This window comes from Lytechinus pictus, chromosome 10 (genome assembly GCF_037042905.1).
Source record: "Lytechinus pictus isolate F3 Inbred chromosome 10, Lp3.0, whole genome shotgun sequence".
Classification (NCBI taxonomy): domain Eukaryota; kingdom Metazoa; phylum Echinodermata; class Echinoidea; order Temnopleuroida; family Toxopneustidae; genus Lytechinus; species Lytechinus pictus.
Window position 1 is genome coordinate 5,752,320 of NC_087254.1, and position 23,193 is coordinate 5,775,512.

General features: G+C 38.6%; 1 protein-coding gene across 2 annotated transcripts in view; it reads left to right on the top strand.

Moving 5' to 3' along the window:
• Positions 1 to 23,193, top strand: part of LOC129268998 (dynein beta chain, ciliary) — a 66,920-nt gene that overhangs the window by 23,003 nt on the left and 20,724 nt on the right. For both annotated transcript variants that reach the window (XM_054906449.2, XM_054906450.2), the window contains 24 exons: positions 322 to 413; positions 1,041 to 1,167; positions 1,847 to 1,999; positions 2,373 to 2,606; positions 3,424 to 3,716; positions 6,046 to 6,202; positions 6,716 to 6,978; positions 7,572 to 7,710; positions 8,155 to 8,520; positions 9,558 to 9,690; positions 10,608 to 10,735; positions 11,351 to 11,499; positions 12,297 to 12,430; positions 13,078 to 13,226; positions 14,474 to 14,647; positions 16,470 to 16,674; positions 17,487 to 17,587; positions 18,020 to 18,187; positions 18,951 to 19,190; positions 20,313 to 20,474; positions 20,947 to 21,140; positions 21,282 to 21,444; positions 21,792 to 22,058; positions 22,679 to 22,840. In XM_054906449.2, the coding sequence (XP_054762424.2) occupies positions 322 to 413; positions 1,041 to 1,167; positions 1,847 to 1,999; positions 2,373 to 2,606; positions 3,424 to 3,716; positions 6,046 to 6,202; positions 6,716 to 6,978; positions 7,572 to 7,710; positions 8,155 to 8,520; positions 9,558 to 9,690; positions 10,608 to 10,735; positions 11,351 to 11,499; positions 12,297 to 12,430; positions 13,078 to 13,226; positions 14,474 to 14,647; positions 16,470 to 16,674; positions 17,487 to 17,587; positions 18,020 to 18,187; positions 18,951 to 19,190; positions 20,313 to 20,474; positions 20,947 to 21,140; positions 21,282 to 21,444; positions 21,792 to 22,058; positions 22,679 to 22,840 (4,353 nt within the window). The remainder of the gene's footprint in view (positions 1 to 321; positions 414 to 1,040; positions 1,168 to 1,846; positions 2,000 to 2,372; positions 2,607 to 3,423; positions 3,717 to 6,045; positions 6,203 to 6,715; positions 6,979 to 7,571; positions 7,711 to 8,154; positions 8,521 to 9,557; positions 9,691 to 10,607; positions 10,736 to 11,350; positions 11,500 to 12,296; positions 12,431 to 13,077; positions 13,227 to 14,473; positions 14,648 to 16,469; positions 16,675 to 17,486; positions 17,588 to 18,019; positions 18,188 to 18,950; positions 19,191 to 20,312; positions 20,475 to 20,946; positions 21,141 to 21,281; positions 21,445 to 21,791; positions 22,059 to 22,678; positions 22,841 to 23,193) is intronic.

The following is a 23,193-nucleotide window of genomic DNA, read 5'->3' on the forward strand; positions in this document are numbered from 1 at the left end:
TATGTGAATCCTTGTACAAAGAGGTAATTACGAAGTCAATTCATAGTTTTACCTTTACCTCCTTCACATTGCTATTGCATGACTAGATGTTGAAAATCTCTTAGGATAATCCTGATGATTCCAGAATGGAAACCGGTAAAATATCTCTGGGATGATTGTATGTATATTGGTGATAAAACAATTACTGGTATGAAAAACTTATGCTCAATAAGATATGAGAAATGTATACTCTATCTTCTTCCCTGTATGCTACCATAATTATCCAGCTTGACTGATGTGTTTTTAATGGTCATGGTCATGATTTTTGCTATTGATATGCAGGAACTTGCCGGAGAGATGGAGAAGACCCCTAATGTTGTTGAGGCTACCAACAGGCCAAGGCTCTATGATAGACTAGAGGCCATCCAGGGCAGGTCAGTTCATGTTGCACACTTTCGGTAGTCTTGGACACCGTTCTCATCTACGTCCTTAAACTAGTTTAGTAGAAACCAGCTTAACATGTAATAGCTACGTTTGGAAGCGGTCGTGGAAGCGATCTTAAGTGGTCTTCCAAACGGAAATGGAAATGCACCTCATGATGGTGGTATTCAAGACTGTTTTCCTCGTTAAACTAGTTTCAGCGTAGGTGATAAAAACAACCGTTCTTTGGGAAGTGATCTTGGCACGGAAGTACAAGAGCGTGTGCATGTTGGGCACGCTACTTGGTACACACTGTTTGTAGAATGCCTATGTTGCGGTTTCAAATTTTGTGCCAAACGTGTGACTCCGCTGAGAGTGTTGCCATAGCAACAAGACCACGTAAAGTGATTCTGGAAATCAGTTCTGGAGATCATAATAATCATGACTATTGTATGAAATAGGGTGAACAATAGGATTGACTATGAAAAAAAAAAAAAGTGAATGATATGATTGATATGATTGATAGATATGATTGATATCGAATTAAAATGTTGAAGAATTCAGTCCAGGAATATAAGGACATTTTGATGTAAATTATATATAGAACAATCTCTAATATGCTTCTTGTTTTTCCTCTTTAGCTTGGTGGTTTGTGAGAAAGCTCTTGCTGAATACCTTGAAACTAAGCGATTGGCCTTCCCACGTTTCTACTTCGTCTCCTCCGCTGATCTCCTGGACATCTTGTCCCAAGGCAACAACCCAACTCTGGTACATATCAAATACATTCAATGTGCACACTCCTCTAAAACCTGTGTGTAAAGACCGCACAGGAGGGGGGGGGGCGAAGAGAGAAAAAAAAAATCAGTCTTTATGAGTAGGGTCTTATTTCCTAAACACTTTTTATAATAAACAACAAATGAACAGTTTCTATAACTATAACTTTCAGCCAATCAGACTGAAGGATTCACTGTTATTGCAATTTTTAAAACAAATTTCAAGAAACAGGCCCAAGGTTGTCTTTATGATGGATAGGTATCTTTTATAACATGTTTCATTTGGGTATTTCATTCATGGGGGAAACTGAACATGTTGACACTAAAGACTGCAGTAGAAAAAAAAAATTATCTTAATTTTCGAGTATGTTGAGAACAAAAGCAAAATTCATTAATTTCTGGTATATTTCTATCAACTCACATTCTTATGGCTACCAAGTCTCCTTGATTGTCAGTGAGACCTCCTGAAAATTGACTGATTTTTAGTGAAATATTGCAGATTTTCAACATTTCCATGATTCATATTGATTTCTTTCATGGGATTGTGTGTAATTGAGAAAGATCTCCCTTCTTCCTCAGTAAAATCTCCCTGAAAGGTGAGTATTAAAGTTAACAGCTCTGCATTCCCAGTAGTATAAGTTTGACATGCCTTTGATTCTTCTGCTTCTCCTCAGGTTCAACGTCATCTGTCCAAGCTGTTTGATAACATGGCCAAGCTCAAGTTCAAGCAGGATGACGAAGGCAACGATACCAAGCTGGCTCTTGGCATGTACAGTAAGGAAGGAGAGTATGTGGACTTTGACAAGGAATGCGAGTGTACAGGACAGGTCAGTTTGATTCAGAGATCTTTGCCCGAATTAGTGAAAAGAAGAGAAAGATTTCTCTGATGTAAGCATTACGGTGCCACTGGTTAGAAGATTGTCCAAATTTGCAAGCTAATCATTGGTAGTCTTTCTTCTATTTACCATATATTGATTGATTGATTTATATACGCACATCTTTTGGGAGTTGATTGGTTGTATGGTAGTGGAGAAGGATTTACAGATCTTTCCAACTTCTATATCTTTGGTACGGTTACACTCATGTTCCAGTCATTCTATTCCTTTTATGGAATACTGTAGGATGGTAATGTTTTTTTCATTATACATGTATTTAAAGTATAACAATGCCATATATATTTTCTTTTTCCCTGACACACAGGTGGAGATGTGGCTAAACCGGGTCATGGATGCCATGAGATCAACCGTTCGCTCGCAGTTTGCCGAAGCCGTGGTGTCGTACGAAGAGAAGCCCCGTGAGCAGTGGCTCTACGACTACCCGGCCCAGGTGGCCCTGGCGACAACGCAGGTCTGGTGGACCACCGAGGTCAACATTTCCTTTGCCAGGCTGGAAGAAGGCCATGAGAACTCCATGAAGGATTACAATAAGAAACAGGTAAAGCCATCTTGCCACTCTCCACCCGGGTGTAGTAAATGGGTAGGAAGGAATTTTTCTTGAATGCTCAAGCTCAGGTTCAGAGTAGCTGTGCTAAAGGTAGGCTAATATTATGCAACGCTGCTATATAAATGTTGCATTTTTTTTTTTTCATTTTACAAGTCCTATCTTGTTTTGTGACTCATCTTCCCAACACCCCCCCCCCCCCAAAAAAAAGAGAAAGAAATATAGGTGATAATGATTCTAAGATCTAAACATTCTAAGATTCTAAACAAGTTTATAATCATGCGTATAGTAAGAAAGACTTTCATGAAATCATTCCCTAACATGCTAAAGTGTAATGACGATTGGAATGTGGTAGAGGAGTTTTTGGTACTAAGAAAAATCCATGACAGCTTATTACTTTCAAGAGGAATAATTTATGTTTAAGTGTTGATCATTAATGTGCAAATTGATACAAAAGTAATCTTATCCTGGTTTAGATAAGTGCATGTTGTGATATGGCCCTATGGAGATTTAGGCAGAAATAAAAACACTTTCACTTAGAATTAAGGTGGCTTTGTGGTGCCTTGGAAAATCCCATCATTCTCTGAGCTCTACCTGGGGAGCGTTTCATGAAAGGACTTGTCGGACGTTTTATCCGACAAGTCCCGTTTTATCCGACAGTTACCATAGTAACAGTGCCTCTCAGCCAATCAAAATTAAGGAAAGATGTCAGATCTGACAACTTGTCGGACAAAAATGTTGATGAAACGCTCCCCTGATTCTTCAATATCAACTTTTTTTCTGATTTTGAATATCCCTCCCCACCCAACAGATCCAGCAGCTGAACACGCTCATCGGCCTGCTGATCGGCAAGCTGACCAAGGGTGACCGTCAGAAGATCATGACCATCTGTACCATCGACGTCCATGCCCGTGACGTGGTGGCCATGATGGTGCTCAAGAAGGTGGACAATGCCCAGGCGTTCCAGTGGCTCAGCCAGCTCAGGCACAGGTGGGCCGAAGACGACAAGAACTGCTACGCAAACATCTGTGATGCCCAGTTCAGGTACTCCTACGAATACCTCGGAAACACTCCTCGTCTTGTCATCACCCCTCTCACCGACAGGTAATAGTTGCTACGTTGTTTTGAATCACTTTATTAAATGAAGAGCAAAAAAGGATTATCGTAAAAATAACAAGATATTGAATAGCACATAAAAGAGCCCAGAACACGGCGACATTACTGACTCAAGTAGGGTAGAATAACACATTGTTACAGTAATATAAAGTACCAGAGTAACCGTAAATGAAAAAAAATATACATATATTAACAATTAATTGCATTGAATGGAATTAAAGTAACTCTTGATGGATAGTTGCATGAAAATATTAAACTGCTAATTATCATGTTGATTTGTTATGAAAATAAAGATATGTCTGATTTTGTTCAGATAACAAAACATTTTGAAACTTGAGGTTTTCTTTGATTAACATGATATATCTGGACTCAACATGTATGTAGAACTTCATATTCACATTTTTAACCGCTTACCATGTAATCATTATTACCCCGGTCATTAGTCTCAGATACACACAAGTGCACCATCTCCATCCCCTAGTGAGTACTCAGGCATCATTGTTAGCATACCTCAAGGATATATCTGACTCTTTCCTGTCATATTCCCAACCTATTGATCATTTGTAGAACTGCATACTGGGTTTATCCAATTATATGTACATATTCAGCGATATTTATCTTAGCAAGTGGATAAATTGCTTATTATTACTCACATAAGCAATTCACTAATAATCCCACTGCCCTACCTGGTGTATACCCAGAAGAATGCGAAAGCCAATGTTGATGCATAACGTCCGCACATAGAAACTTGCTGGAATGCTCCCCAGGGAGTGGAGAAAGTGCATATATTACGTGTGAGCAAGCCAAAATTTGCTGACCAGGCTCTGAGATACCTGCAAAGCGCTTAGAAACGTTCCAATGTATTTAGCACTGTAAAATTCAGAGATGCCAACCGTTACGGATTCGCCGTATTTGTTCCGATTTTATTCCTCCAATTACGGTGTTACGGCAACAATAAAAAGGTTACGGAAAAAAACAACTACAATACATGTGTATTGTGTATTGTGTATTGTGTATTGCTTTGCTGTGCATGTGTATATATGCGTGTATTGTGTATTGTGCATGTATATATGCGTGTATTGTGTATACATGTATCGTGCATGCAGCGTGTGTGTGGCCAACGGTAAACCAACGGGAGTTTCTCTACTATAATTTATAAACGCGCGCACTGCCTACTACGTTCATTGAGTTATGCTTTTATCAAGGCTTTCTGATTAGAATTATCGATATCCTGGCCAACCAATGCGAGCGACAAGTTCCGAACGCACGCACATAGACAAGCACAAATCAGCGGCACGAATCGCGGTATAATAGCGACTGGTAAATACGACTGTAAAGATGATGACGTCATCCAAGATGGCAACTTACGATGACCAACGAAGGAATCGAGGATGACTAAGTTTTTATCATCATTTGAAAGGAATTAGCGGTAACTGCGGTCTAAGGTACGATGTTTCTTAATTTTATATATTTTCTCGTAAGTTTGGATGTAATTATTTTTTCATAATGTGACATTTGATGTACCAAAAACGATCCGAAAATCGGGTTTCCGCCGAATGTTAGATCTAACGTTACTGCTGCATGCTGATACGGAACTCGGGGAGCTCCGGCCCGAAAAGTGGGCCGGAGCTCCTTGGGTTACGTACGTATCAGCTAGCCCAGATCTCCCTGGGTTAGCTGATACGTTGTCTTAATGTACGGGCCAACAACTCTTCAGTCTATGTATTGGTGAGTGGAGCCAACGCGGTTCAGCTGAACAACCAAAATACAGAGACTGAAGCTTTTGGTCTAGCGTTCTATGAGAAACACACAACTAACAGTTTTTCAAACCTAAGTCCTAATTGACTTCAAAGTCATCAATCACAACAAGGTAAGAAGCCACTTGGTCCCCCCCCCCTCCCCTAAATTTGAGGTGGGGGCAGACCCCCCCTCCCCTAAATTTGAGGTGGGGGCAGACCCCCCCTCCTATTTTTTTTTTTTTTTTTTTTTTTTTTTTTTTTTTTTTTTTTTTGCTTGTCCAATTTTTTACCTGTGACATGTGTCCATCCCAAAATTAAAGGTGGACCCCCCTAAATTTTTTTTTCTTGGACACTGTCCCGGCCCGCGATGAGTTTCAGTATTTTTGGAGGACACCTAGTGGCATCCCTGTATAAACGATGCTACTTCGCGGGATGTTCCTGAGAAACTCCCATTTGTTCCTGACAAATATGGTAAATGTTCCTGACAACCATCCCTTTAGGTTGGCATCTCTGAAAATTGCAGAATATTGTCATTATGGTAATTGATCTTATTCAATCATATTGTTATCTTGTTACAGATGCTATATCACCCTGACACAATCCCTCCATCTTGTGATGAGCGGTGCTCCTGCTGGTCCTGCTGGAACGGGAAAGACTGAAACCACCAAAGATCTTGGTCGAGCCTTAGGGATCATGGTCTACGTCTTCAACTGCTCGGAACAAATGGACTACAAGGTAAATATGGTACCCCTGACAGGGGTGGTGGAAAAAATATTAATTGAGGGATTCTATTTGCCAAGTATAGTATAGGAAATACAACAAAAAAACATGTGTAGGGTTAAGAATATGAAAATATTTTTTGGAGGATTGTCCAGTGGCTGCTCAAGAGTTATGAGGCAAGCTGTCGTTCCACTGTTGACGCACAATAGCTTGTCCATCCTAACATTTGTCTTATCACAACTTTCTGATTCCGCTTTACTAATGTGATGATGATGATGATGATAACGATAATGGTGATAATGAAAATATTAATGACAATAATGTGATGATAATAATGATGACAACAATGATGATGTTGATGATGATAATGAAAATAATAATGATGAATAATACTAATGAAAATCATTGTGACGAAGACGCGATGATGATGATTTTAATGACTATTTTCAAAAGATTTTCTCTAATAGGTAGTGGTAAATAAACATGTAAGCTGTACGTTGATGTTTCATGCCTTTCTCTCAATTACAGTCCTGTGGTAACATCTACAAAGGATTGTCTCAGACTGGAGCTTGGGGTTGCTTTGATGAGTTCAACAGGATCTCTGTTGAAGTGCTGTCTGTCGTAGCTGTCCAGGTGAAATGCGTGCAAGATGCCATCAGGGACAAGAAGGAACGCTTCAACTTCATGGGTGAAGAGATCTCTCTCATTCCAACAGTCGGTATCTTCATCACCATGAACCCTGGTTACGCTGGACGTACCGAGCTCCCAGAGAACCTCAAGGCTCTTTTCAGGTACCTGTCTTATTCTATATTTGTTGCACATTGTATTTGCCCTAAGACCATTTTGTAACAGGTATTCCTAGATTCTGAATGATAATGCCTGCATCAAAGCAGTTTGTGAAGTAAAGTAAGAATAGAGAAAAATGGGGTCAGGGAAGGTTTCACAAAGATTTGAGTATGATTTAAGAGTCGCACTTAAATGCTGACGCGTATATGCAACGCGCAATCGTATTTATTAATACGCAGTAGTGCACATCCTCTTAGCATATCTGACCAATGCGGTCTTGCCTTTCGTAAGGCGTGCAACAAGTCATACTTAAATCTTTGTGAAACACCGCCCAGATTTCCAAAAGTTTATTATTTTATGGAATTGCCCATACAGTGACAGAAGATTGATGTTAAGCATATTTTATGAAATTGGGTCTTGTTATGATAACGTTGAGTAAAAATCTAAGTGAAAATTGTAAATAAATGATAATATCAATGTGCATTTATTCTCTAATTTTGACTAGATATTTATTGATGACCTTGAGCCGAAAAGATGCATAATGCATTGTACATCAAATGTAATGTTTTTAATCAAATTTTGGTCTTTTTCTTATCAGACCCTGTGCTATGGTGGTACCTGACTTTGAGCTGATTTGTGAAATCATGTTGGTGGCTGAGGGTTTCCTTGATGCGCGTCTCCTGGCCAGGAAGTTCATCACGCTATACACTCTGTGCAAAGAATTGCTCTCCAAACAGGTAATTACTAAAAAAAATATCAGGAAAAGTTAATTGTTAAGCCTTGTAGATATCTCTCTTCATTATCCATAAAGGGAAGTAATACTAGTAATCATGGGCGTCAGCGCAGAGGATTGTCTTTTGTGTTTGAGGGGGACACAACAGTAGATGTCCCCCCCCCCCCATGAACAAAGGATAATCCTCCGCACTGACGTCCATGTTAGTAATCACTTCCATACATGTGTATAAATTGTATTAGGAAGCGGTAGATGCAGAACTGAAAGATGAATTATAGTGACTTTGACTTTGTTTGCGAACATGTATGCCTTTGGTCAGGAGTATGTGAGAATTTCTTCACTTTGAAGTAAAAGGGGAATTCATTAGCATGAAAAATATGAATCGAGTGACTCCTGCAATTATTGATGCTGTTTACCTGAAATATGTGTGCTTTACACTGTTTACTAGGATCATTACGATTGGGGTCTGCGCGCCATCAAGTCCGTGCTCGTGGTGGCCGGTTCCCTGAAGCGTGGTGACCCGCAACGTCCCGAAGACCAGGTGCTGATGAGAGCCCTGCGTGACTTCAACGTGCCCAAGATCGTCTCGGACGACACGCCCGTCTTCATGGGTCTGATCGGAGATCTGTTCCCCGCCCTGGACGTTCCTCGTCGAAGGGACATGGACTTTGAGAAGGTGGTGAAGCAGTCGACACTCGACCTGAAGCTGCAGGCCGAGGATAGCTTCGTCTTGAAGGTGGTCCAGCTGGAAGAGTTGCTGGCTGTCAGGCATTCTGTCTTCGTCATTGGCAATGCTGGTACTGGCAAAAGTCAGGTAAGAAGTTATATTGATCAAATATCAAATGAATAAATAATAATGATATATAATGAATAACTAACTATAAATGAAATATATAAATAAGTAAATGAAATAGATAGATTTATACAATGGCCGTATTCTGAAGTCGGGTTTAATTTAAACTCAGGTTTAAAGTTGTGGTTTAAGTATGGATAGCCAATTGTTACATAAATCACTAACAGTAGAGATATCATATTTCAGCTCATTTGGCTCTCAAATCATTCATAATTGTCTAGGAAGTATAAATAGATGATGGTCTTCACCATCGATGAATCAGGAAAGACCACAGTAAACATAAGAAACATACAACTCAATACCAATTTTGACACTTTTGGCTTCCCATAATATAAGCATAGAGTTAGACCATGGTCTGAGTTAAACCTGACCTCAGAATACGGGCCAATAAATTTAAGTAGAAATGAATGAATGATTGATTTCATGAATGAATAGATAAATAAATAAGTTGGTAAGTAAACGTATACATAAAGAAATAACAGAATGAATGAATAAATGGAATAAAATGATAATGTATTGTCAGAGAAACCAGACATCAGACAATTACCCAAATATAATTCTTGAAAGAAATAAAAAGTCACCCCTTCACAAAGTTTGTGCCATCGGCCTGTATTCTGAAGTTTGGTTTATCTTAGACCATGGTCTAACTATGTGCTACAATTATGGGAAGCCAAACGTTTCAAAATTTTGTTTACAGTGAATGCTTCTCATGTTTACTGTGCTCTTTACTAATTCTTTAATGGTGAAGACATTGTCACTCTTATCCTTCCCAGGCAGTTAATAGTGTTTTGGGAGTCAAATGAGCTGATACATTGAACCTCTACTGTAAGAGATTTGTGTAACAACTGGCTATCCATAGTTAAACCACAACAAACCAGAGTTTAAATTAAACCCGACTACAGAATACGGGCCATCATATGTACAAAGCAGTGATCATCCTGAGGGATCTTCAGAAGATGTCTAGTTATATCCTACATTGTTGTGTGTGTCTTTCGCAGGTTCTGAAGGTACTGAACAAGACCTACTCTAACATGAAGAGGAAGCCAGTACTGGTCGATCTGAATCCCAAAGCCGTCACCAACGACGAACTCTTCGGTATCATCAACCCGGCCACCAGAGAATGGAAAGACGGTAATGATAAGCTAATCCAATCTTAGTGGATGATCTTTGCTATTTATCTCATGTAATCTTGGATTGAATCAAGTTTCCTGCATCCCAATGGATGAATGAAAGTGACATTCTCTGTGGACAGTATTCCAGGGTCCTGCATCATATATACTTTAAAAAAAAATAACAATTGCAAAATTTCTATTACAAGTTTACTAATAGCCATTTAAATTGAATTATTTCAGTGTTTTTAAACTGTTATTGTATCAAGTTTAATCACAGGCCCCTGATTTCAGTTTTTTTTTTTGATTTTTGTGAAGAACTATTAACAGCAATTATACCGCAAAGGAAGATATTGATATCGATCGTATTCATTGAAACCTGCGGGCAAAGGCTTGATATGGAAACGGTCTTTACACGCACAGGTTTCATTCAGTATCTGCTCCAGTCAGAAACTGAATTCAAGAAAGACAGGTGTGTCCCTAAAGCCTGTCTCACACTATGCAATCCGGTGTGACGCGATTTTTCGAGAAATCGCATTTTGCATTAAATATGAAAGTTCCAAGAAGTAAAATTATTTTATTTAAAGTTTGGCGTATTGTTAGGAAAAATAAAATCATATTTTTTCACTTTGCGGCAAGCCCTATGGTCAGAGTAAATTCCAAATCTGTTTCAAGTCACAGCCGATGATGACGTCATTGCAATTTGGAATTGACTTTGTTCTTATTCATTCAGGGCGGCTCTAACTGGACTAAATTTTGATTTCAGTGGTCCTACCACTATTCTAAACTCTGATCCGTAATATTTTATTTGTTGGAATATCCACATCAAATGTTATCACAATTGATTTGAAATTCGGATCGCAACGAATCGCATAGTGTGAGACGGGCTTTGTAGACAGGTGATTGCTAAGCTAGTTTGGCTATTTCATCTTGATACAGGTCTGTTCTCTGTGATCATGCGTGACATGAGCAACATCACTCATGATGGACCTAAGTGGATCGTACTGGATGGAGACATTGATCCCATGTGGATCGAATCCCTCAATACTGTTATGGATGACAACAAGGTATGGTGTCCTTATTATTTTGGGGGTATTTTTCTCCTAAGAAAAAAAAAAGGAGGATAATTCAAAATGTCTTTGAATTTAGGGAAGACAGCGATCAACTATTTTGTTGCATTCGTGTGTGAGTAATTGAATTATTAAAGACTTTTATAAACCAGTTATGATTATATCTAGACTTGACCTTTAACATCTCCATCTAAAAGAAATAATTCAGGGTTTGATTGCCAAATATTTGCATCAGTTTCTAAATCCCAAATATAGCTTGGATTAGCTTGGCGCACACCACAACACCAAGTACTGATGAGTAGTAAATGAAATAGTTTGAACATGCGTGTTATCAGTACAGGTATACATCACTGCCACGATTTTCCTGTAGATGATGTTTTGCTAATTCTACCCTCCTTTCACCCATAAAGTATGTATTGCCTGTAGGCCACAGAAGCATCAATAGCTAAAATATAACGAAGACTGCTCTAAAGAGAATTATAGACCCATTCCATGTCGCACAATAGTGCCTTGTTTCAGGGTAAAAAAAACAAGCTTTTTTAACTTTTCTTTATATTTATTGTCCCTATCAAAATCAGGATGATTGGTCATATCTATTTTTGTCTTATTTAGGTGCTGACCCTTGCCAGTAATGAACGTATCCCTCTGACTCCATCAATGCGTCTTCTCTTTGAGATCAGTCACTTGAAGACTGCTACCCCTGCTACCGTATCCAGGGCTGGTATCCTCTATATCAACCCATCTGATCTGGGATGGAATCCGTAAGTAATGCTTATCTCTCACTGGTAGCCTTGGTCCATCAAGCAATTTGAATTTATCAGCATGCATCTAACGCACTGCTATCTCATTTAGTAATGTATCTGCGTGATAAAGGTCCCGGTCTAATACCGAAATTGAACGATGATGCTTCAGTCACCAATGAAATTGATTCCAAATCGAAAATGGTTTGATGGTTTTAATCGGGATGGAATTTGTTCTGCAACATAAACTTCACATCTATTCCATATTTTTATCATATTTCTTGAAATGATAAGAATCATTTTTCTGACCTTTTTTGTACATATACCTTGCTTGATGATGATGATTTTGATCGAGATGATTTTTTTTTTTAAATATTAATTGCAAAGAGAATATTGAGTCTTGTGCATATACCCATGTACCCAGGATCTGGGGGTTTGAGTTGCTATCCCAGCTACTGATTGTTGGAAAAGAAGGTTTTTCTCACAGTATCACTCGACATCTTCAGATTATTTTACTGTGAAGTGTGTCTTCATGAACAGGCTTTATCAAGTACACCCAAGTCTCTTTGTAAAAAATGAGCTATTAAATTTGATGAGTCTTCCTTTGCTGCGTTTAAATAATAATATGACCTTCGACGAAGCATCGAATTTTCCTTGCAGAGTGCTCAAGACACACAACTAAATGAATGAAATAGTCTGGAGAAGGTTTTTGAAAGACTCAAAGAGATTCCACAATGTAGGACATACATGAACAAATATCCTTGAGGTATGATTTATGTAATTGATTATTTGTATGATTGATGATCATTCACCATTAGGATTGTGACCAGTTGGATTGATACCCGTGAGGTGCAGTCGGAGAGGGCCAATCTGACCATCTTGTTTGACAAGTATCTTCCGACCCTCCTGGATACCCTCAGGATCCGCTTCAAGAAGATCATCCCTATCCCAGGTAAGATCAGCCAAGTACATGTAGTTGTACCAAACAAAGATTTCGTGAGAAAGTATTTTGAAAACCGATCAAGGTTAACTGTCATTATTTCATTGTAGTTTTTGTTCTAGTTTACCTAAACCTAACTCTGTAGAGTCATGAATTGTAAGCTTAACAATTATCACATTTAAGATGACCAACACAGATAAGCATATGTGGGACAATAATATTTTTCTTGGAAATTGATCTTATACATAGCTGGAATGCCATTCTTATTATTTTATTGGTTTCTTAGCAATTAAACACATTTTCCGCTTCAAAATTCATTAGTTTATTCCAGATCAGATTCATTAATTTATCGTCCTCAATGGAAATTCAGTCTGTTGGCATTACAAAATTTACATAATTATTTACATAGATAATACTGCACAACAATTCAATTAATATACATAATATGCACACCATAGATGTCATTATTTCAGTCATTATATAGTTACTATCATTATTATACTATTATTAATATTATTATATTACATGTATTATCACTTAAAGATATGTTAACTGGTTGAAGAGGTGAAATTTGATGCAGTACAGATAATGTAGATCTCTTGAGATCTTCTGTAATGTTGTCTATCTATTCTATTTTTTTTTTGTCTTCATCCTTACAGAGCAGAGTATGGTCCAGATGTTGTGTTTCTTGCTGGAGTGCCTGCTCACTCCCGAGAACACCCCGGCAGACTGCCCCAAGGAACTCTACGAACTCTACTTTGTCTTTGCCAGTATCTGGGCCTTTGGAGGTTCCATGTTCCAGGATCAGGTGCGTGTTTCATAAAGCTGTTCGTAAGTTACAAGTGACTTTAAGAACGACTGGTGATCCTATCTTATGCGCTAAGTAATCATTGTGGCGAATATCATGTACCACAAGAAAGGATCACCAGTCTTTCTTAAAGTCACTCTTAACTTACAAACAGCTTTATGAAACAGCCCCCAGGTTTGTAATTCATGTGAAAGATAACCATCCCAATTTGGGTTCAAAGGATCTGGGCAGCGTTTCACGAAAGGACTTGCCGGATGTTTTATGGGACGAGTCCCGTTTTATCAGACAGTTACCATAGTAACAGTACTTCTTAGCCAATCAAAATCAAGGAAAGTTGTCAGATGTGACGTGTCGTGATGAAACACTCTCCTGGGGGATGTTTTACAAAGATTTAAGTATGACTTATAGTCGCACAAAACAAGAAAATAAAAAACAACCAAGAATCAAAATAAAAAATACATTGTGAGGACCAAGCGCCCCCCCCCCCTCCCCGTCATTTCGCACCTGCACCCTTACGTTAAGATATGTTGGATGAATAATAATTATTGTTTTCTGGGGTTGCCACGCAGTCAAGCTTAGCTTACAGTGGCAACCCCTGCAACCTTCAAAAAATCGATATGTATTAATAGAAAATAGAAAAATAGAAAATGTTCAATGTTTTGCTTGTCAGTTATACATATATTATTATTGTATTTTCTTTGTTCATGTGTTTATGAAAAAGTGTTGCAGAAACCAATAAATGAAATGAAAATGCTGACGCGTACATCTTATTGATCAATATGCAGTAGTGCGCGTCCTCTTGGCATGATCTGACCATTGCTGTCAATGCCTTTTATACCGCGCGTAACTAGGCATTTAAGTGCAACTCTAAGTCATACTTAAATTTTTCTGAAACACCCCCTGGTCTCCCTCTTAGCACAAACATTATAAAAGATGGCCAGTATTCTGATCTCAGGTGGGTGTTTCATAAAGCTGTTTGTAAGATACGAAGGACTTTACGCACGACTGGTGATCCTTTCTTATGCTATGTGATATCTCTATGTAATTGAGTTATGAACTTAGAACATGTTCCAGTCGTGCGTAAACTCGTTCGTAACTTTACGAACAGCTTTATGAAACACCCACCTGGGTGAAGGAAGTCTGACTCTGAATAGGTGATTACAGTAACATTTTGTAATCCTTTAGGTATGTCGGCAATTAGTAAATATCATGCATCTTTCCCCGTTTGTATGTATATTACTTTTTAGCTTGTGGACTACCGTGTGGAGTTCAGCAAATGGTGGATAACGGAATTCAAGACCATCAAGTTCCCCAACCAGGGTACCGTCTTTGATTACTTCATTGACCAGGAGTCCAAGAAGTTCCTTCCATGGAGCGAGAGGGTGCCGGTCTTCGAGCTTGATCCTGATATTCCCATGCAGGTAAATATCCAGTGGATGGTTGAGCACATATAATTTTGGTAATAATTCTTATTTTTGATCATGATATGAGTTTTATTTAAATGTGTATTTAGTTTGAATGCTGATAAACATGTTCATGAAAAAATTATACCTGTATCTCTTCATATGAAGCTTCCCATACAGAAGAATGAATGTTTTGTCTTTTTGCTAGAATTATGATTCATTATACATAACCGGTTTCATTTTCTATAATCTGTTCCTGGAGATGATCTGAAATAAAAGATGACTCTAATTGGAGATCTTTGCTTTGTTTACTAATATTCATGGAAATCTAGTTTATTATGACCTTGTGATTTCAAGAATCAGTATGTTGTTTAAAAAAAGTGAGATCTTATTTGTAGAAAGAAAAAAAAGGCACAAAATATTTGTTATCTGCCCTGTCTCATAATGAGTTGTGATATATTCAAACTAATCAAACTTTCACAAATTAAGATTGATTTGAATCAATGGTAACTCTTTGTAAGACTGAGCTCAGAGGTAATTCTATTAAGGGAAATATGAGTTATTAATTGATTGTCGTAAAAGGTTATGTATCTTTCCATGTCTTCGTACCTCTTGAAAAGATCAGATGAATGCAACAGCCAAATAATTGTCATTAAAATGAAGGGCATTGAAAGTTTGAACATATACTATATCTATATATTCTGGTGAATCATTTGATGTAATTTATTTTTTTCCTTTACTTATCAAAGAAAAAAGCTCGTTCCAAAGTTACAAGTATCGAAGTAATGTATTTTGTACAATAAAGTGCTTACACACAGTCTCTGGTCAACACACAGAAATATAATCATATATGTATCCAAACACAAAGAATGTTGGAGTATGTAGAGTATACCCTGGTGGAGGGTTTTATCCATAGTGTCTCTCCTGACTATTTCAGTGTATTAACAACTAGTTAGCACTGAAAGTTGGTAAAGTGTCAACACTAGTTAAAACCCCTTTAGACTTAGACCAATGTATATACATGTAACTACTGCTAGTTAGCACTGAAAGCTGGTAAAATGTAAATTCTAGTTTGAACACTTTGGAATCAGACCAAAGTATGCAATCACTAGTTAGCACTTAAAGCTGGTAAAGTGAAAACACTAGTGTACACGTTCTAAGTGTAATTATGATTTGTTTTAAACTACACCAAACCTGCACTTAATGAAATATTTTCTCATCACAGTTTGTATTAAGTTGAATGTATCATAGATAGTAAGATCTCCATCAAATCAGTAATAAGAGCGCAGTAAAATCTGTTTTACTTCTAAAATTTAAAAGTATTTTGTTAATGATTTAACTTGTGTTGGTATACATTGAATATATGATTTATTTTGTCACAATTCCAATTGCACTAGTATAGTCGGATGTAACCTGTGTATAAAATTGTCATTGTGTATCGTGAATTTGTAGAATACAATTTGTGAATCATGGCGGTTTTGAAGATGATCTTTCTGAAAATCAGTGAGGTTAACTTTAAACGTACTTTGCTGCCAAAATATGTTTGTGAAAGATGTGAAAGATGATAATTTTAACGCAAAAACCAATTTTCTATAAATGGATAAAGCTGTAATTAATTATTAATAATGATGATGATGATGATGAAATTTTTTTTTTTTCAGATTGAAGATATCAAATTTGTTACCGGATTTCATAGAAAAAAAATCGCTAAAAACAAAAATTTGCAATCAAATGAATTTTTAACAGAGATTGAGGTATCGTATTTAGCTAGAGTAATTATTTATTATTGCCCTACAACATCATTACATTTGTAACACTATGCTTATCTCTTCTCAACCAGGCTGTATTGGTACACACCAATGAGACAACCAGAGTACGATTCTTCATGGATCTGTTGATGGAGAGGGGACGTCCAGTCATGCTGGTCGGTAACGCAGGTCTTGGAAAGAGCGTGTTGGTCGGTGACAAGCTCACCAACATCGGTGAGGAAAGCATGGTGGCCAACGTACCCTTCAACTACTACACCACCTCGGAAATGTTGCAACGTGAGTATCTGAGGTCTTTGACACGGAGGCGAAAGGTCATCGTTATTCAGTTTTATTTAAGATTCCAGGGGAGCGTAACACAAAGATTAGCGATCAATCGCTAAATGAACTAACCAATCCTGATCATTGTTACACGTGCCTTTGGCTCAAAATACTGACCTTGAACCAATCAGAAGTGTTCTTTCATATTTGTCATTCATCGCAAAGCTTTGTGTTACGGAGCCCTGGACTCTAAAAACCAGACCTTCTAATCATAGGTAGCGTAGTTTAGGCCCAGGACGAATACCCCTTTTGCCATTCGATTGTTCTCCGGGTAAACAGTCAGATGTCTGAATAATTGAGACTCGTGGATTTGCAGGATTCATGAAAAAATTGACCTGCTTACATGTACATGACCTACTAGTTACCTGCACTGAACATTGAATATGAGCGTGAATGGGCCTTTTTCGTCTCTCCTGGGTGTATCCAGCCCGCCTCCACTGATAGCTGATTGGTTCAAATTGTGGCAATCTAGAGGGGCGAGTTAGCATAGCTGTTTCATTGTTCTCTTGCACTTTGTTTTCAAATATCAAAGATCATAGCCATGAACATTTGACAATCGAACGTCTCAAATCAGTAATCAACTTCTGGCAAACATTCGATTAGTGTAAAAGGTAGTATTCGGTTGCTGATTGTTAGTAAACTGCTTCAGTTGTTCGAGTTTGACTCCCAGGCCTAGTGAAGATCATACTTCTACATCATTTTCTAAAATCAAAGTAAAATTTTGAAGAAGACTAATATTGATTTTAATGGATTGTTATTTCGTTTAACAGGTGTATTGGAGAAACCTCTTGAGAAGAAGGCTGGTAGGAACTATGGTCCACCTGGAACAAAGAAACTCATCTACTTCATTGATGATATGAACATGCCCGAGGTATGTTCAAAATACTTTCCTACGGAATTCGGTGTTGCCATTATAGCCAATATGCAGAGGCCCTTATTCTGAATTGAGAAAGTTTGCTTTAACTATGAATATTGTCACAGGCATCGCTAAGAGTACAAGATTGATTTGTCGGCTCATTTGATCCTCAAGTCATCCATAGCTGACTGGTTATAATTACTGAATTATCCACAATCCACTTTAAATAGTAAGAAAAAATCTATTAAAATATACACTGTGCATAAATATCATACTGAAAACAAGGGGGACTTGGCCATTTAATTTTTAATCTCATGGTATGTGGGAATATCATTTTAGATATTATCAACAATTACAGACATTTTGTATCTTCAGACAACGTTCTTAGAATTTACCTTCATTATGGAATTCCAGATGACCTTTGATATATCTGTTGTTTTTCCGTAGGTTGATACATACGGTACCGTGCAACCCCACACAATGATCCGCCAACATATGGACTACAAGCATTGGTATGACCGTTCCAAGCTTACGCTCAAGGAGATCCACAAGTGTCAGTATGTGTCCTGTATGAACCCCACAGCCGGTAGTTTCACCATCAACTCCAGACTGCAGGTATGAATTGCTTGGAATGTGTGTTTGGAATTAAATATTGTACAACACATACTTAGCTTGTTGTACGCGTGCAAATGGGAGGCTGGATTTCAAACATTCATACCGTTGCACCCAAGACGTACCATCCAAAATGTACCTGCTTTAGGAGGTGTTGTTCCAATACGATTTAATTCATTGTGCTCAGTAAAAATGAAGGTGCAATACGCATATAGCCTGCCTGCTGGCTAAAATAATGCACAATGCTGCCCAAGGTCATGTGCGCTTGTGGGATTTTGCTTTTCGCTTTCAATATTTTTGCTCCCTTTTCATAGATTACTACAGGGAAAAACTCTTTGTTTTTTTCATATTTTCGCTAAATTCTGAGGGGTTGTACAACACAAATAGCAAATATTCTTATTCGTGCAATGGTGCGATATTTCGCATTCGGTGAAAGAAAGTGACGCTCTATTCAACTCGGCTAACACCTTGAATAGAGCATCTTTCTTTCAACTCATGCGAAATCTCGCACCATCGCACTCATGCCCATTCGCTATTTGTATACAGAATGCTAGAAAATTTCTCTTTGTCTTCGCTCTGTCATAGCATCCACCTGTCTTTAGTGAAAACCTGTCTTTTGTGGCCACCATAATTGTCTTTCATGTGATTTAAATATTGGTCATTATAGGGCTTCGTTATATTTTATACATTCTAAAGTATTTGAGGTAGCTATTTGTATTATGTTTCGATTAATATCTGTGACCTTTGACATGATTTTCCTTCACAGCGCCACTTCTGCGTCTTTGCTTTGAGTTTCCCTGGCCAGGATGCCCTGTCAACCATCTACAACAGCATCTTGAGTCAGCATCTGGCCAACATCGGGGTATCCAATGCCCTCCAGAAGCTCTCGATGACCGTGGTCTCGGCGACCCTCGACATCCACAAGAAGATAGCCCAGTCCTTCCTACCCACTGCCATCAAGTTCCATTACGTCTTCAATCTCAGGGACTTGTCAAACGTCTTCCAGGTCAGTCTTGGTTCTTACTTCTTAGGAATTTTGTGTCCAAACTAAATTTAAGGGACATGTGTAACTGTATAAAGTTACCAAATGCCGCTCCTCCCCGGGGGGGCCACTTACATTGACGAGTGGATACCATGCGCGACCAAAAAAACACGTAAAAAGGATGTCTTTTTCAAGATAGGGCACGTTACGTACGTAACGTGATAAGGGTGTCAAAAACACAAAAATAATGAAAAAAGGGCATCTATTTCGCTAGGAAAGTTACGTGTTTAGGGTCAAATTTGTGGGGATGATAAAACAAAATTAAAATGTTTTATAAAGGATGTCCTTTTTGCCCCAACACTACGTGTTTAGAGTCCGATTTGCGCGAGGTGTGGAATGGGGTCGTACTAAACCAAATGATGTGTAAAGGTAAAACCGACGACCGAAGGACCCGTGACATAACAATAAAATATGGCTGTACTTGTTTAGGGGTTCATTTCAGGGAATACTTGCCAAGAGTATCGTTTTGTTTACAATACTTGTTAAGGGTACTCCGTAGGGTTTTGCACGCCAATACTTGTTAAGGGGTGCATTTTCAGTATATGGAAAATACGTGTTTAGGGTGCTTTTCGAGACCCCATGGTCGCGCATGGTATCCACTCGTGAATGGAAGTGGCCCCCCCGGGCGCTCCTCCCATGTCCACAAAATATTTACATGTAGATGAAAAGAGATCGATAGATTAAGAATAAAATGTATCTTTTATTGTAAGTAAGATGGTTGAAGAAAACAATAAATCTAAGCTAGAGAAATCAAACAAAAATTAGAAGTACCAGCCTAATGGCCAAGTTAATTCCATCAGACTCTGCTCAAAACGTACATTTTCGATAGATGATCGTCTGGTATAGCCCAGTTGTGGTCCAGTTGATTGGAGGTCCATACCAGCTTTGATTTTCAGTGTTGATTCATGATTCTATTTTTGATATGATTTTGTATTTCTTTTCCCAGTTCATTTTGTTACCAAGTCTTACATTATTTACAGAAACAGTGGCTTCGAAATGTGCAATTTTAATGATTTGTATCATTGTTTTTACAGGTTTCCCAATTAAACCATTAATTTTCCTAATCACTCTCCTATCATCATTCAGGGACTCTTGTACTCCGGAAGTGATTTACTGAAGGCACCCATCGACTTAGCTCGTCTCTGGATGCACGAATGCACCAGGGTTTATGGAGATAAGATGATCAACGACCAGGACATTGAGGCTTTTGAGAAACTTGTCTTTGAGTATGCCAAGAAATTCTTTGAGGTAAGTGATATTACACCTCGGAGGGGATTTAACGAAGAGTTGAGAGTGACATTCATGCTTAAACACCAGCGCACACTGTATCTGATTCATAACCTTGTTGATGAATTTCCATAACTGCGCGTCCCTCACAAATGCGGTGATGCATTAGTAGTATTATTTTTTGGAGGTGGCGTCTTGATTTAGTGGTTATGACTCTCGGTCTTTCATTCAGAGGGTTGTGGATTCAAATCCCAGCCATGTCATGTTTTCCTTTAGCAAGAAAATTCACCACATTACGCTACTCTTACTGTTTTCAACCCAGGTGAGGTGAGTGGTTACCCTGTAAGATTAATTCCTTGAATGCACTGAGCACTGGAGGGCAGCTCAAGCTAAAGCTGGGGTAATATTATTGTGCTTCAGACTATATTATTTGTAGTTAGATCGCGCTGTATAAATGCCAATTGCTAGTATTATTATCATCCCCTTTTTTTAGGATGTTGATGAGGAAGCCCTGAAGGCCAAGCCCAACATCCACTGCCATTTTGCCACCGGTATCGGAGAACCCAAGTACATGGCGGTGCAAAACTGGCCGGAGCTGAACAAGATCCTGGTGGAGGCCTTGGACACCTACAACGAGATCAATGCAGTCATGAACCTTGTGCTCTTTGAGGCCGCCATGCAGCATGTGTAAGTTATCCCGGTTGATACTCGCTTAGTCTACAATTAGTCGGTATGATTCTCAGATGTCCTAAACCCATTGACCAGTATTCTTAAAAAAGGTTTGAGTATCTGTACTGATATAGCTCATGTCTTTTCTGGCTCTTGCAGGTGTCGTATTAACCGTATTCTGGAGTCGCCTCGTGGTAACGCCCTCTTGGTTGGTGTTGGTGGCAGTGGTAAACAGTCATTGGCCCGTCTGGCTTCTTACATCAGCAGTCTCGAGGTGTTCCAGATCACACTCCGTAAAGGCTACGGTATCCCCGATCTCAAGGTAAAAAGAATATCTTTGGTTACTTGATATATCATTGTTTCATCCATGACTAATTTCCTTTTGTGAACGAGAGGTAATTTTGTACCATCTTGTGTAATAGTATGTTTGAGCTTTCCAGTGTTAAGTGGATCTTAGTAGATGATGTGATTCTGAATGAATAGGCATAGAATATGATGACCCTCTTTAATCGCCTTTGCAGTTAAGTATATTTCTTTATTTTGATAATAGTGCAATATTCTATATGAAATCATTAAATGAAATTAGATATTTTATTTATTTATCTAATACTTAGATAATTAGATTTTAGTTGATTTTTATTGTTATCATTGTACTATTTCTTCTCACAGCTTGATCTTGCATCTGTCTGTATGAAAGCTGGTCTTAAAAATATTGGCACCGTGTTCCTGATGACCGATGCCCAGGTCTCTGATGAGAAGTTCCTGGTCTTGATTAACGATCTGCTGGCCTCCGGAGAGATCCCAGATCTCTTTGCGGATGACGAGGTCGAAAACATCATCGGAGGTGTGAGGAACGAGGTCAAGGGCCAGGGGCTGCAGGACACCAGGGAAAACTGCTGGAAATTCTTTATTGACAGGCTTCGAAGAAACCTGAAGGTGAGTGTAATATCTTGATGATGATGATGATGATGACGACGACAACGATAATGAGGAGGATGGCGGTGGTATTGGTGATGATGGTCATGATGTTTGTGGTGGTGGTGATGATGATGATGATGGTGATAGTGGTGGTGGTGATGTTGGTGATGGTGATGATGATGATGATGATGGTGATGGTGGTGGTGGTGGTGGTGATGATGATGGTGATGGTGATGGTGGTGATGGTGGCGGTGGTGATGTTGGTGATGGTGATGATGATGATGATGATAATGATGATGGTGGTGATGGTGGTGGTGGTGGTGGTGATGTTGGTGATGATGATGATGGTGGTGATGGTGGTGGTGGTGATGTTGGTGATGGTGATGATGATGATGTTCGGGATAATTAGAAGGAGGAGGATGGTGATGGTATTGGTGATGATGAAAACCATGAGGATGATCGAGAGGATGATGTTGGTGTTGTGATGTTGATGATGATCATGATTGATGGTGGTGGTGATGGGGACGATAATGTCACGGAAACCATAATTACAATACCAAACCCCTTGTAGCTCCTAAAGACACTCTTTATCATCACATGACTCACCATATGTTTTCATTCTGCTCTTCTTCCCTCAGACTGTTTTATGCTTCTCCCCTGTGGGTACCACACTCAGAGTGAGGAGTCGTAAATTCCCCGCCGTGGTCAACTGTACCTCTATTGATTGGTTCCATGAATGGCCGCAGGAAGCCTTGGTCTCTGTAAGCATGAGGTTCTTGGACGAAGTGGAACTGCTGAAGGTTAGTACCCTATGTGCTATTTCATTTATTTCATTTCAAACAAAATACAAATCCGGAAAATACAGTTTGGTCAAAAGAATTAAATCAATGCAATAAACAAAATATGTATCATCATTACACTTAAAATAACTAAATGGCACTATATGAACTATAAGGGGAACATTCATGAAAAAAATAATAAGTGGTTTTCACTTGCTATTGTTATAAGCTCTTGCAAATCCTTGCATCAGATTGGCAGAGAGCAAATTAGCCAGTGAAAATTTTCATGAAACGCTCCCAGGCCACCATTAACAAATAATATGTCCTGTGTCCTCAGGTGTGTAGAATTGATTTTTTGTGTATGTGTTATCATT